Source organism: Phalangium opilio, unplaced genomic scaffold, assembly GCF_054372755.1.
Source record: "Phalangium opilio isolate 3A_F unplaced genomic scaffold, DU_Popi_V2 ptg000540l_1, whole genome shotgun sequence".
Taxonomy (NCBI): domain Eukaryota; kingdom Metazoa; phylum Arthropoda; class Arachnida; order Opiliones; family Phalangiidae; genus Phalangium; species Phalangium opilio.
In genome coordinates, this window is record NW_028324244.1 from 1,548,205 (window position 1) to 1,563,528 (window position 15,324).

The following is a 15,324-nucleotide window of genomic DNA, read 5'->3' on the forward strand; positions in this document are numbered from 1 at the left end:
CGAGCCACGGTTTTCGAGTTATGATTTGAATATTTTAGGGATGACCCCTTCATTAAATTAGCGCTGTCTTTCAATTTCTTAATTAAATTTAAGGGGTCATCCGTAAATTACTCCAATCATAACTTGAAAACAGTGGCCCGAACGGAAAAATGTCATAGAACATTTTCGACTCAAAATGGCCCAATAAATACGCCCTTTCATTATTGATATGATGGACCTTTCACAAACACCCTGTATACATATGCTTGTTGGTTCCCTTTTGATTTACATGTTTTCAAAATTGAAATTGCGTTCGTTCGTTCGTTTGTTCGTTTGATGGTATAATAGAGTTCAAAATCGTGAATTCTAATTTGTTTATTAGATAGCTAGCTAGGTAACTTGTTTATTTGATTGTACGGTATGAATTAGTGTACTGTTGTTAGTTATGGGTTCTTTTTTTCTTCTCTATGTTAAGTTAAATAATTCCGGTATTGAGTAATTTGGTTGAAATTGTGCATTGTAAAACTTTTCCAATTTAACAATATAGAACGTTATTGGGGGTTTAGACTGTAGTTTATAAGATGGTTCGGATGTTTAAGTTATTTGTCTGAACGTTTCGAAGAAATTCGGTTGTATGAACCATAAGTTTATAAGATGTGTTACATGATAAGTATGACACTAACTATACAAGTTCGTAATGCTACTGAGAGACTAACAACTCGAGAACAAGCGAGAATTGAAGTACTACACTCGGTGGTTAATTTTGCGGGACTTCCATCTTTTTATTACTAAGCCTTTGACAGCGCCTGACCAAGCGTCTTCGCTTTACCCTGAATCTATGACTTATACCACACTCACTTCATGACAAGCTCCAGTTTCTAAGTTACCAGTGACAAACTTATATGGAACATGATGAACCCATAAAGGTCATTGATATTTTAACGAAATATATTTCTCATCTATAGACTTCCGAGCTAATTTTCTTTTAAAAATCAAAATTATGTGAGTCTAATGTACACTTTCACTAATTTTATATTAAAATAACATCTAGACCACCCTGAAAAATTCCGTTTTTCTATTTTTTATTAAAATCCTCTAATTATCGTTTAGTTACGCGTAATTTTCACAGAACCCTTCTTTTAGAAATTTCCGAATGAAATTTTCATCTTCCGCAATTCAAAATCCCCTTTTCGTTGCATCACATCAATTTATTTCTCTAAATTTAGTGAGAGTGAGTGATATTTTGGCAAAACTTACCACAAAGTCACGGAGATTTCACGAATAACCCGTTAATTTTGTGTGCCAAATCTCTTTTTAATCCGACGGTCGGCCGCTTCATCTCTAATACTGTAAATATAATTTAAGATTAACCCTTAAAAGTTGTAACTATCCGATCTCTCTATAGCTTCCACAAAGAATTACAGTGTGTCTATGTATCTTCAACATATTTTTTTTTTAAATTTTCCTTAATGATTAAGTTTGTCTATAGTATAGGCCTTGGGGTATTTTTATTCCATAGCACGTGGACGTGCGTGGTCTTGTCGAAATTTAACTTTTACTTTTTATTAATTTGAATTAAAAAAATTAATGCTTATTTACGCGAGTCCCGGTTATTGTAACCACAAGTATTACCAATGTTATAATCAGGGCCTGAAATAAGAAAAAATTGCTTACAGGACCTTTTGTCCACTGGAAAATTTGAAGGACATTGTCCACTCGAGTCTGCAAAAATATAGTGTCGCATCTTCATAGTCAAGCTATCAAAATTTATTGGTCAAAATGTCCAGTGACCCCCTTAATTTTTTTTTAAAAAAAAGTATGGGACGTTTTAAAATTTTATTGGACAATGTCCAGCGTGTCCTGTGCTTATTTCCGGCCCTGCTTATAATGCATAGGAGGATTGATGCCATTTACACCAGGAGGCGAGGTAACTTTGTACTGTATACATTGTCACCTCCAAAAATATATATTAAGTGGGCGTCAATTGATTTTTATTATCAAAATAAATCTGTTGCAATGTGCTAAATATACAGGGTGTTTGTGAAAGGTCCATCAATAATGAAAGGGCGTATTTATTGGGCCATTTTGAGTCGAAAATGTTCTATGACATTTTTCCGTTCGGGCCACTGTTTTCAAGTTATGATTGGAGTAATTTACGGATGACCCCTTAAATTTAATTAAGAAATTGAAAGACAGCGCTAATTTAATGAAGGGGTCATCCCTAAAATATTCAAATCATAACTCGAAAACGGTGGCTCGGACGGCAAAATGTCATAGAACATTTTCGACTCAAAATGGCCCAATAAATACGCCCTTTCATTATTGATGGACTTTTCACAAACACCCTGTATATTTCATTATTTAATATAATATTTATTTAAACAAAATATCAGTAACTATGGGGAATTAATAAGAAAGCATCTGGTGTACCTTTTTATTCATTTATTGAAACAAACTACTTGAAAAATTATTTTTAGGAGGGCGTGGAATTATTTTTGATGGAAATAGGAAAGAACTTTTGATTTGTAGTTGGGATATGTAATTAACGTTATCGGTCCAGGGAAAGCTAAAAATAATAATTAAATGCGGCGTGTGGGCATTTTACCTCAGCCTCTCTCTCTCTCGAGATTTAAAACACCTTTCTGATAAAATATAATAAAATTTTGTGTGTGGGATTAAGATATCTGTATAATTAAATTTGGTTTTTTTTTTAGTTCCCCGTTTTGCCGTAAAGTGCTAAGCTTAGGGGATTTTCAATTTTTTGTACTTTGGCATTTGATTATTTATTAATCTACGAGACCTTAATTAATCTCATGGCCATAAGGAACTTTGGAATTTTTATTAGGGGTGTGCTGGTACCGTAATACTGATAGATGCAAATTGTAATAATTTTTTTATCCGATAAGTTTCGAACGTTGTAACTTTTAATACCCGACAGGTACCCACCTGAAAACTATTTTAAGACTAAGTCTTTACCCGGACACCCGGAAAGAAATCGGGTACCCGCCAAGCAAATTTCAGATTCGATATCCATAGACGAGTACCCGCACACCCCCAAGTTTTATATATTATAAATATATTATAATTATATTTTAATATTTGATTACCTTAGCTCTAAAAATACCAATAAATTGAGCGATAAATAATTAACCTTTATAATTAAATTTCGGTATTTGTACCCTCTATAAATTTATTAGAAATTAAATTAAAACAATTGCGCAGACAGGAGTTGTCACACTTGTGACTCGTGCAATTGAACCTCTATCTAGACGTACAAATGATTGAAAATCTTGTAGGTTCTGATTCTGATTTTGTTCGATTCTCTGATCACATTCAGTTCCAAATCCAAACCCCTCCAGGAGATACTTTAATAAAAAAAAATTATTGGCAACCCTGAAATGCGGTTAAAATTACGAAACGGGAGGGGGGAGCCCCTTTAGACCGCCCTATCTATTCGAAAAAAATGAATTCAAGATTATCAATAAATAAACTTAATTTCAAATTAAATGTTAAATTATTTTTTTTTTTTTCCGTTTCACCTCTTTCACAAATCCTTTAATTTTGAATAAATTATTTTCATCATTTCGAAACGAGCGACTGAACACGAAGAATTTTAATTAACTCCGCCTTGATAAATCGTATTTTTTAATTTAAATTATAAAAAAGTCTATATTTACAAAATTAAGTATTGAATAATTCTCCGCTTCGGAAAGAGCAAAGTTCCACCAAAAACTTTTATATATATAATATTTCTGATTCTGAAGCCAACCAATAACGTTAGTCGAGACGTAAAACTTATTGAACTGTGCAATTTCGCAATTATCGCTCCAAATTTGATTTGCAGGGCTTCCGACCGAGGATAGCCAAAAAAAATATTTGTTAAACTTTATTAAATCCAGTTTGGCAAGATTTCGCCAAAAATGAGAAATCACATAAAAGGGGGGATTGAGAGGGGGGAACGAGCAAATTACGACACACTGTATTGGTTGTTTCCGTTCAAGTATCATGGGTCACCAAACACCTCGTATATCAATCCATATCTTGGCATTTAATGTTAAATAGCCATAGATTTTAATATGTTGCAAAACCGGACAAGTGCCATTACTGTAAAAAGATTATTTTAATGAAGAATTTATTTATTTATACCAAAAATATTGTTATTCCAGGGTTCGTTTCGTACAAACCCCTAAATGTCCGGGGAAAAATTTAAGGGAAAGCTAGGGGGAATTTATAGTTTGAAGAAAAATTCAGGGAAATCAGGGAAATTTGTCAGGGTCGAGTATGGTTGCCGTTGCCCTGAAGGAATTATACAAATAAAAATAACCAATCCTATAGTTGTTACTTCATAAAGCTACACCAGCAGTTACTAGGTGACCTTGCACTTGGGAATATCAGGGAAATATATGGGGAAACAACCTGGGAATGTCAGGGAAATAAGTTTTCCATAAGGTGTGTATTGTGTCTTCAAAACTCCCAACCAAAGTTTTGTACTTCTCTAAACTTCCACCTAACTGTACATCTTTCTCCCTATGACCGAGGAGCTACTCACTATTATCACTAACAGATCCCCTGTTATCCTCGTAATAACTTCAGCAGTGTCAAACGTATAGCTTTTTATAGCATATTAAAGGGCCATTTATTAAATTCATGATTTAACCATTCACGTATAAAAGTTATTAAATACGCGTAGAGCCGGTTTTTATTATCAAATCTAAATTAGCCTGGAGCAAATTATTACAAAGTTTCTTTAAAAACTCCCCTGCCTACCTAAGTGTTAAATACTATAGCCTATAGTGTTTAAATGTTTTTGGAAAAATTAGTGTACATGTATGATTTGTGTATAGTGTAGAGAAAATCCGTTTAGTTCGTTGGCCGCTCGAAGCAATCACGCGTAAAAATATGGGTCGCTTCTTTCGGTGTTTGTAATCACTGAATTGCAACAATTCTAGAATTCTTTCTCTCTCAGACACTTTTATCAATCTAGTCTTTCGTTTTATTCAAAAACATAATCAGATTAGTTTCTAAAAGAGATATTAGATTCTCTCAACACACGCCAATGAATAATCGCGCTGCATTTTACATTGGTATCATAAGTTTATAATACCATAAGTATGACACTACCTATACGATTCGTAATGCTACTGAGAGACTTACAGCTCGAGCTAGTTCTAGCAGAACGACGGAAGCGAGAATTGAAGTACTACACTCGGATGGTTAATTAGTTTTGCAGGACTTCCATCTAGGTCCTATTAAGTCTGCATTACTAAGCCTTTGACAGCGATAAAACCAGGCGTCCCTCGCTTTACCAGAGTCTATGACCTACGTCACTCACTTCATGACAAGCTCCAGTTTGTAACAAACTTATTATATAGAACGTATCTTATAAACTTATGCTTTAATTATTGGTGTCTTCTCTAGCATTAATTTAAAGTAATTGATCATTTAAATAAATTCGTCGACTCGGCGGTTTTTATTTTTAGTCTCTTTTAATTGATGGGGCTAATTTGTATAATTTAAATTACTAGCCCTTTCTTGGCTAGAAAGCAAAATATTTAGATTAATTATTGCCTTAAGTTTAGTGTTAATGCAATTATTTTTGCCGGAACTAGCTACTTCGAAGTTGCAGTCATTTATTTATTACCATTATTATTTTTTTAATGCAAATTAAGATAAATAGGATTTGATTGTAGCTATTTTTCAATGCATAATTTTATCTTCATCGTCCGTCATCTTTGATAAAGGATGCGGAAATATTTCTAAGGAGGATGGAGAAAGAGATAGATAGAGATGAAATGATGGTCATAGGTTATTTGCCAGATATAAATCTAGGCATAGTAGACGGATGTTTGTCTTTGTTTAGAACTCTTGCACAAGATATTTTTACTGAACTTTGTTCTGAAACCTTTTTTTTTACTTTTTCCTGAAGTGTTCCATGCACGCGCTGTTCTTGGCAGGTTTTCTTAAAAACTTTATCATTTCTATTGTCAAATAACTTAAACAGGGTTGGGAATACGCCAGGTGTATCAGTTATAGACCAGTAGTCCAAAAATTCTTAGAGCGTCGTTGGAAGACCCCGTGGAATTTATGGAAGTTTTTTTAATTCATTTAAGTGCCAAAAATTACACCGCGCAGACTTAAATTTATATCATTGTGTTAAAAGATTGACCAAGGCCTAATGATTTTAATGCGCTGGTGAAAGTCTTTGGTTCAAGGATTAACGTTTCAATTGATAAAGCACCGTTCAAAATTAAGTTAAGCCAGGGATAGATTTAATTTTAGAAGTAGGAATGCAGAACAGAGTAATGTGGGCGCGCGTCAAAGTCCCGGACCCCCTTCGGTCGGGGGGTATGAAAGAAGAGGCGGGTCATAGCGACAGAGGTAAAAAGGAATGACGTATTTTTCGCCTTTTCCGTCAGCAACGTCATCAAAACGTAGTTTAAGTGAGCCAATAAGATAACTTAAACCTTTCGTGTTGGAGGGAGGGGCTCTATATTGGGTGGGCTATGAGTCGGACTGAAGTAAATACTAACCGTTCTCCATTCCTACTTCTAAAATTAAATCTATCCCTGGTTATGCTTCCACCGCGCAGACTTAAATCTCATCGTGTTAAAAGATTGACCTAGGCCTAATGACTTTAATGCGCTGGTGACCGTGAAAGATGGATGGTCTAAGGCTTAACCTTTCAATTCTAGCTTTGAATTGAATAGAGAGCTTTCAGATGGGATAGTAGTACGTCACACCCTCCCAAGTCTTTAGCTCTGTTCTGGAAGCCGGCCATATTGGGTGGTCTCAGCTGCCTTCATTCCTGCTTTAAATCCACCAATATATCACGAGACTCAATTATGTCACGAGACTCAGCTCCTCCTCCAACTGAAAGCTCTCTATGGTGGTTTATCAGTTCAATGAAACCTTACTTACACTTTAAATTACTTTCTAATGTTTAACCCTATTGTTTATAACTAATCAATAATCAATAAATACAACTAATGCTATGGCCTTGGCATTTTATTCCCTGATCAATTCTTTAGAATTATTTTTTCATAACAGATAAAATTTACTAAGCCAACATTAATCCTTTTATACGCGAGCCAACTTAACACTTATCTAGATTTTTTAAGTTTATCTGTTCAGTTTTTCCATCATAAAATTCATTATCTAAATATTTAACGTACACTCATCTTTTGATAAGACTTGACAAGTTTATACTTAAATGGTTCGATACTCCTCCATCGACCAATTGAAATAGATAATTTGAAGGTATCTAAGCACTGAGCTGATAAGTTTATCGAGAGTTCTTGGTACTTAATTGATAACTTTAGACGTAATTTACTTCTGAAATTATGAAATAGGATGGAAGAGGGTACGAAAAAGGAGATTATGACATTTAGTGGCCCCTGTTTGCTGAATTCAATCGAAAGGCGCTGGCCTCCCCCATAAATGTACTTACTTAACTGACTGCTGTGTATATGGAGATACGATGATATTAACTCTCAAGGCTAAATCGACACTATGTGTTCACTCTTCAAACCTTTTCATTAACTCTTTCGTAAATTTTTATCTCTTATAACTGGTTGGCTGTCTAAATAATATAAAAATATCAATGAAATATTTTGACGTTATCTGTTAGGTTAAAACCTCGTCAATTCAACACTGACTCAGTAAATTCGGGTCAAAGGGGTGCAACTTTTTATTATAAGTCTGATCCACAGACATTTTTAAACGAGTTTAAGCTGGTTGGAGGACGCTATTCACGTTTTTCTTTTGATAATTACAAATGTAACAGAAGCTAAAATGATATCTCAAAAGGGGATAATTGGATTAGATAATTGTGTTTGAAATGGAAGGTGGACTAACTGACTTTAATTTCTTTATTATCTATCGTTTAGTTTAGTTTTTTTTTTAATATTTAGGCAAGAAGTGATATCTAGTTTATTAGGGAGAAGGTATGAGATGCCCAAGTATTCGCGCACCCCCTTTCAAAAAACAAGGGGGACGTAAAAGGAGGCCGGGCTATTTCGCCTCTCCTCAGTCAGAAAATATGACTGTAATTTTCCCGTCATTCGCGTCGCCGCGCTGACGTGAGTTTTCAAGAACCAATGAGATGCTGGTAGTAATTTAGAGGCGGGGATTAACTCCAGACCTACGTCTTTTGGACTGGAGATAAAGCTAGATTATAAATGTGGGGCGAATTTATAGCTTCTCCCTAATAAACTAGATATAACTTCTTGATTAAGCTTAGGTGTTTTGAATGAAATGGTTCAGTTTTACCAACAACTTAGTTAGTGTACATTAACCTATCAAGGTTTCTACAACCTCAATATGCTGATATGTAGCCCTACATACATCGCATCACGTTTTTTGGTAAACACATTTTTTTTTACAATTACTTTCCATTTGATTACAAAATTCAATAGGTCATAACGTCGTTATATATTGTAACGTAGGTGTTGATTAAACAGTATTTATACCTTTTTTTTTCGAAATATTGAGGTTGATTCAACAGATATGTTATGACTTATGATTGATTGCGTTTCTGCATGAAATTCTACACAGTTTACTGAACCGTTTTACCCAAATATCGAAGGTCGGACTGTTGAGTTAAATTAGTATAAACAATTAGGTCATTAACTGTTTTTAATAAACGTATGATCGTATTTAAATGTTTTTCTAAAATCTAATCAAGATACGTTTTGTCTTTTAATTTTTCTATAGGTGACTCATCGGACAACTGGTCAGGTGATGGTCCTAAAGATGAACACCTCTTTGAGTAACCGTCACAATATGTTACGAGAAGTGCAGCTATTAAATCGTTTGTCACATCCTAACATCTTAAGGTGAGAAAATGTGTTTTCTTTTTATTTTATTCATTAAAATCATCTTTTTGTTTTAAAAATACGGGATATGGAGCATTGACCATTTCAACTTAAAACGGGTGTGATCTGCGGCTTACCATTGATTTAATAAAAAGATTTGAGCGAAATTAGTTTAAAATTCACGCGACGAAAAGCTCCATTTAATAAATTATAGAACGTGCTCTCTGGTCCATGGAAATATTACATTTTTTTTACTAAAAAAAAAGGTGTTAACTCATTGTTCGAATTCGAAATGGTCAAATCTTTGTTTCGCAATAATTGCTTAGTTCTATCCCCCCAAGGGCCCTAACCTAACGAATTATCTTAAGTTACTATCCAATAATGAGTTTTTATTCTTAAATCGTAAGTCCTTTACGATAACAAAGGACCATTACAATTTCCGACAAAAGATATAGTAAAAAACCTGGGTCGTTGATTCTCTAGGCCTACAATCTCAAAATCGAAAAATTTAATTTTAAACCAAAAAAAACAGAAGCCTAATTTTTGATTCTTTTTTTTTTTTTTTTTTTTTTTTTTTTTTTGCAAAATGGTCAGTCGGCCATAAGATATTCCGTGTTCATTTTAAAACTTGATTGAGTAGAGTGATATCTCCTTTGTTTTGTGGTATGGGTTATTTTTAAGTTAGAACATTTGTTAGATAGATTGTCTTATTATTTACGAACCGGGAAACTTTCGCAAATATCTGTCTCTTGTGATTCAATGAAGTATTACTTTGCATACGTGCTAGGGTTAGGGTATTTCTAGACACTTCATTTTTTTTACCGCATGGTACGAGAATGGAATTGAAATTAATAATTATATTTGACCCTTATGTACAACGATATGTTTAGAAACAAACGTGACATCCTGTGACCTCGTGTGTCGTCTAAAAGACAATGTAAATTTAATTTTAGATTAATCGGTGTCGTTTCAAGGTCGAAGGTCAAACTTTAAAGAGAAAAAGACGATAAAGTTGTACGTTGGTGATGTTATCATTATCAATGGGCGTTACTTAGTTTGGAAGAGAAATTTCTTACGAAACCTATTTTGGGTTTTTTAATCTAGAAGAATTTTGGAATCTATTGATAGGTATTTGACTAATTGGGGTTAGAGATAATGCGGAATTGTTTTCTTGTACTCGAAAAACGTTAGTTGTTTACTGCGGGTTGTTATGAATTGGGTAATTAAATTAATAAAGCGAATGTGTTTTTGTGTTGACCTAGAAATTTGGCCAATTCATCATGCATCTGTATGGTGTGTTTATTTTCTAGCGTGACCCTCGGTAATTGCGTTAGTTAGGTTATGGATGGTGTTATTCCACTCTAATAGTAAACACATAACTAATAAGGCATCTGGAAATCCCTCGTTAGTAAATCATAAGTTTATAAGTGATATGTTCCTACCATAAGTATGACAATACCTACACTTCGTCGTGCTAGAGACTGTAAAGCTCAAGCTAGTTCTAGCAAAACGACAAGCGAGAATTGCAGACTACACTCGGTGGTTAGTTTTGCAGGACTTCCATCTTCCTATTTAGTCTGCATTACTAAGCCTTTAACAGCGCCAAACCAGTTGTATGTCGCTTTACCCTGAATTTATGACCTACCTCATTCACTTAATGACAAGCTCCAGTTTCTAAGTTACCAGTGACAAACTTATATGGAACATATCTTATAAACTTATGGTAAATTAAAAACAGTAAACAATATTTATTTATTAATATATAGGCCTAATCAAAATCCAGATCTTATTTTATCTCAAAATTTGAAACTACTCGAGTCATTCATTTCATTTCATTTTAATCAACAGATTCATGGGTGTTTGCGTGCATGAGGGCCAACTACACGCTTTAACTGAGGTAAGCAATTTTAAACCGTATAAATTTCCCTATAATTTAAACTAAATCTATTCCGGGAAATTGTTTTATAAAACCAACGTCACAAACTACGTACGTAACCCATAATCGGTATCATTTATGAAATTTAAAGAAAGGGTTTCTTGTGAATCGAACAGTCCTTAATGATGGTGCATGGTGATTCTGTGATATAGTTGGTAAGCAATAAGTCGCGGAAGACCCAGGCCAGCGGGGGCCATTAGCCGCGGCCAAAAAAAATAAAGACTAACTGTAATGGACCCCTTTTTCATTTTCCTCCTGCACTTAGAGTGAGATATTTTTCTCCCACGCCTTAGATAACAATCAGTTTTCATTTTTTTTTATTTCTTTCTTTCTTTGGACGTAACTTCTTCTGACGCGACGTCCTTTTGAATTGATGTATTTCGGGACCTATTTTTATACCCTTTACTTACAGCGTCGTTCTATAACCTAGGACTATTAATACGTGGATAATAGTGACCGCGTATGGGAGTCCATAACGCGGTAGTCTTACCAGGAATGCATACAACTAATTGGAATAATTGGGTAGCCAGTAGACTGATTTGTGGGAAGGTTAGCATATGATATGTTCCATAAGTATGACTACTTCGTAATGCTACTGAGAGACTTACAGCTCGAACAAAGCGAGAATTGAGCACTACACTCGGTTAGTTTTACAATCCGTCTTCTCTTATTTCGTCTGTAATAAGCCTTTGACAGCGTCGCTTTGCTAGAATCTATGACCTACGTTGTCACTTCGTGACAAGCTCTTAGTAACCAGTGAGTGACAAACTTATGGAACATATATTATGAACTTATGGTTGGTGACCACGTATCATTTACACTATAAGGACAACTACTACTTGGTACTGCACTTTGTCCGCCAAGTAGCCAGCCCTCCTGTTGTAAATGGTGGGGGTATCAATCATCCTAGTCCGGCCCATAAAACCCTAGTAGAAGATATGAAGAAGACGCAATAATTCCTAACAGCTGTATGCATTCCTGGTCTTACTTATAACCTCAGATGCCTTTACTCTGGCGTCGCATTTTCTCTCGCCGAATATGAGCTTGACAAAGACTTAAAGGATATAATGAATTGTATTCATCGTGGTCCAAGGCGTTACGCCATTAACACCGACGACCTAGATTATAAGTTACATAATATTCGTCCAAGAGATCTTTCTACTTAATGACGGATTATAGCTTATCCGGGATTGCTATGGTTGTTGCTACCCCCATCTACCTAGTACCTACCCAATCTATTATTAATATGTTATTTTTAAATAACCAAAAATATAAAATATAAAGAAATTTAAAATTTAGAAACCCTAATGCATTGATCAAATTCAAGACTTTTGATTCTCCTTTTGATAAATATCAAATATTTAGGCTTGGAAAATAATCTTAAATGATTTATTTGAAAATTAAGTTGAATTTGAGATTTTTATCATAGAAAATCAGTTCAGGAAAAGGCACTAGTGAACTTTAGGAAATTTTGCAGGGTCTAGTTTTCTTATTATATTCTCAAACTATTTTTTTTAAATATGAGCTAATATTTTTTTTGGTTTTTTCGTTTATAACCTTGATAATTTGATAAATGAGGAAGTTTTCTGTTGATTTCCCATAAGACATTGCGCCGTACGTAACTAGACAGAGAAGAGGGGTTGGGGTTTGGCGGGGAGAAGGTCTCTAATAATGCTATTTATTATTCTTGAGAGAAACGGTTGTGCATGAATGATTTGGAAATGAATTATCTCTTTGCTCGCTGTCCGAGATGTGTCAAATATTTTCTCGCGAACAAAAGTGTAATATTCGGAGATTCACGCAGAGTAATATATATATATATATATATTTTACATTATGTCTGGACGCTTCTTTAGAAGACAGACGTTTTTCAAATTAAGTTTATAATAGGTAATTTTCTGTAAACACGACCTAAATGATCGGTTTCCCGTGTCAATATATGTTAGGTTTTTTTTCTATTTGTTCATTTTATAAAGTGGACATCTTTGCAAAGAAAGAAAGAAAAAACTCAGTCCCGTATTATAGAAACCTGATTTGGTTAATTTTTAGTATCTATTTTATTTATTTTTTGTTTGTTAGTAACAGCAAGAAGTGATATCTAGTTTATTAGGGAGAAGATATAAGATGCCTAAGTATCAGCTCCATAGTCCCAGTCCCCCTTTCAAAATAAAAGGGGGGGGGGACGTAAAAGGAGACCGGGATATTTCGCCTCTCCTCAGTCGGAAAATATGACTGTAATTTCGTCATTCGCGACGCCGCGCTGACGTGAGTTTTCAAGAACCAATGAGATGCTGCATTTTTGTAATTTAGAGGCGGCGGGGATTAACTCCGGACCTACGTTTGGACTGGAGATAACTCCCTAGTAAACTAGATATTGCTTCTTGGTAACAGCTATATTTAAAATTTACTCAATACCGACTTCAAAATAATTATTTAAACTTTTCTTTGCATATTCAAAAACATATTCGTAAAGATAGTAATAATGTCGTGTTTATTATTGTTGGGCGTGGTTTAGGGGAAAGCGAAAACAACGTTTTAAAAACAAACCAGAAATAATTTTTTGACCTTACGGTATTGTAAACAATACAATAAAAGATAGTAAATAAGACAATCGTTAACGACCATGTAAATATATAACAAATGACGTCACGGGGAAAGTTTGTCAATTTATAATTTTAAATATTACAACGTTTTTCCCGGAATTTAAATGTCAATGTATATAATTAATGTTTTTTATTATTATGCGAATTGTTAAGCAGATATCTTCATCCATTGTTGAAATGGTTCTTCTGTCAAATTGTACGATGGTTCTATTTTGAGGATAGGCTATTTTTATATCGATATTGTTAAAAGGAAATATTCGTCTTTTATTTAAAAACTAAGATGAAACGCGAATATTGCATCGCTTCTGCTCGATTTAATTGCCCCAGAAAAATGATGTTAAAAGATAATTGAAGTCAATTGTGCGTAGCTATATTTGAGGTCAGGGGTCAAAAATGTTGTTCTCAGAGATTATTTGACCGATATCCGTAATTATTTCTTTAATTGAACGCAGTTTAAAGGTCCGTGTTTTTGATTAGTCCCGGTTTCAAAACTCATTTTGATCTTTGAACTGAGATATCTGAGGTTAGAGGTCATACATACATAAACCCAGCCTGTTTCGAAATTAAATTAGTAGATCATAAGTTTATAAGATATGTTCCTACCATAAGTATGACACTACCTATACTTCGTAGTGCTACTGAGAGACTTACAGCTCGAGGTAGTTCTGATTAACTACATTCGGTGGTTAATTTTGCAGGACTTCCATCTTCTCCTATTTAGTCTGCATTACTATGGTAGGAACATATCTTAAGTTATGAACTTATGGTTTTGATATAAACAAAACAATTTAATTTGAACACCTAACCTTTTTATATCTATAAATCGATACAAGACTTCATTCAATCTCGAGAATGTCGAAATAATGTAGGACTAACTACGCATGTAGGTTAGGGATGAATCCTTGTCCACCCACTTATAATTGCAAAATGTATTTGACCGACGTACTGCGCGAGAAATATTTTTACGCGAATATGAATTTGAACAAAAAAGAAGTAGTCAGCCAAGAATGGGTCACCTGTGCTCGTAATTCGGAAAGGTATAATTTTGGTAGAGAAAAATAATAACAAAGTAATAATAAAATTAGAATTAAAGTTAAGGTTATTCGTAAGAGGGTTAACGCCCAAAAGAAACTAAAAAGGAGAAAGAATAATATAAAACACCCAATATTACCATGCGTACGCTGCTGTTTAGGGTCAAGTTTTTTAAACTAAGGAAAGTCGACAACAACTACCTTGTACACAGCGACAGGAAAAACAAAATACTTCACACGAAAAAAATAGTTAAGAAAATCCCCCGCTATTTTCAGATATATCAAGGATTTTTTGACTAATCCGAAATATTTCACAAATGTGGCGAAATCCACTTCTTGATTGATATATTTGATAAAAAACAAAATATCATAATACCATAAGTTCATAAGATATGTTCCATATAAGTTTGTCATTGGTAACTTAGAAACTGGAGCTTGTCATGAAGTGAGTGAGGTAGGTCATAGATTCGAGGTAAAGCGACGACTGGTGAGGCGCTGCTGTCATAGGCTTAGTAATCCAGACTAAATAGGACCAGATGGAAGTCTTGCAAAACTAATTAACCACCGAGTGTAGTACTTCAATTCTCGCTTGTCGTTCTGCTAGAACTAGTTATCTCTTTATGATAATACTAATTTTAGATTATTTAAAGCTTCAGAAATTCGGGTTAAATATTTAAATTGTAAAGAATCCCCGGAGATTAGTTGAAATTGGTTTGATTTTTGCAAATATAAAAGTGAAAACGAAACTTGGAAAGTTCTTACTACTTATTTAAATAAATAAATAAATATATATATTTTTTTGAAATATGGATGATGATGCTATGCTGCTTTTGGAATATTTAAAAGTGTCTTAAATAATATCGTATCCGGATAGGGTAGAATATTTTGAAATCTTATCTATAGGGGAGGTTTTAAAGAAACTTCCAGGGTTAGGACGGACTCGTATTTATGTATACTACCAT

At 34.1% G+C, this 15,324-nt stretch overlaps 1 protein-coding gene and 3 long non-coding RNA genes across 5 annotated transcripts in view; 2 read left to right on the forward strand and 2 right to left on the reverse strand.

Moving 5' to 3' along the window:
- Positions 1-15,324, reverse strand: part of LOC149588567 (uncharacterized) — a 92,312-nt gene that overhangs the window by 51,151 nt on the left and 25,837 nt on the right. The gene's annotated exons all lie outside the window — the stretch shown is intronic.
- LOC149588571 (uncharacterized) overlaps positions 1-15,324 on the forward strand; it is a 167,776-nt gene that overhangs the window by 22,128 nt on the left and 130,324 nt on the right. The gene's annotated exons all lie outside the window — the stretch shown is intronic.
- Positions 1-15,324, forward strand: part of cdi (serine/threonine kinase) — a 44,652-nt gene that overhangs the window by 14,956 nt on the left and 14,372 nt on the right. For both annotated transcript variants that reach the window (XM_089862374.1, XM_089862375.1), the window contains 2 exons: positions 8,692-8,813; positions 10,641-10,689. In XM_089862374.1, the coding sequence (XP_089718500.1) occupies positions 8,692-8,813; positions 10,641-10,689 (171 nt within the window). The remainder of the gene's footprint in view (positions 1-8,691; positions 8,814-10,640; positions 10,690-15,324) is intronic.
- On the reverse strand, positions 13,197-14,273 carry LOC149588575 (uncharacterized). The gene is made up of 2 exons (XR_016379921.1): positions 14,138-14,273; positions 13,197-13,849 (listed from the first exon to the last, which is right to left on the reverse strand). It is a non-coding gene; the product is annotated as an uncharacterized LOC149588575 (long non-coding RNA).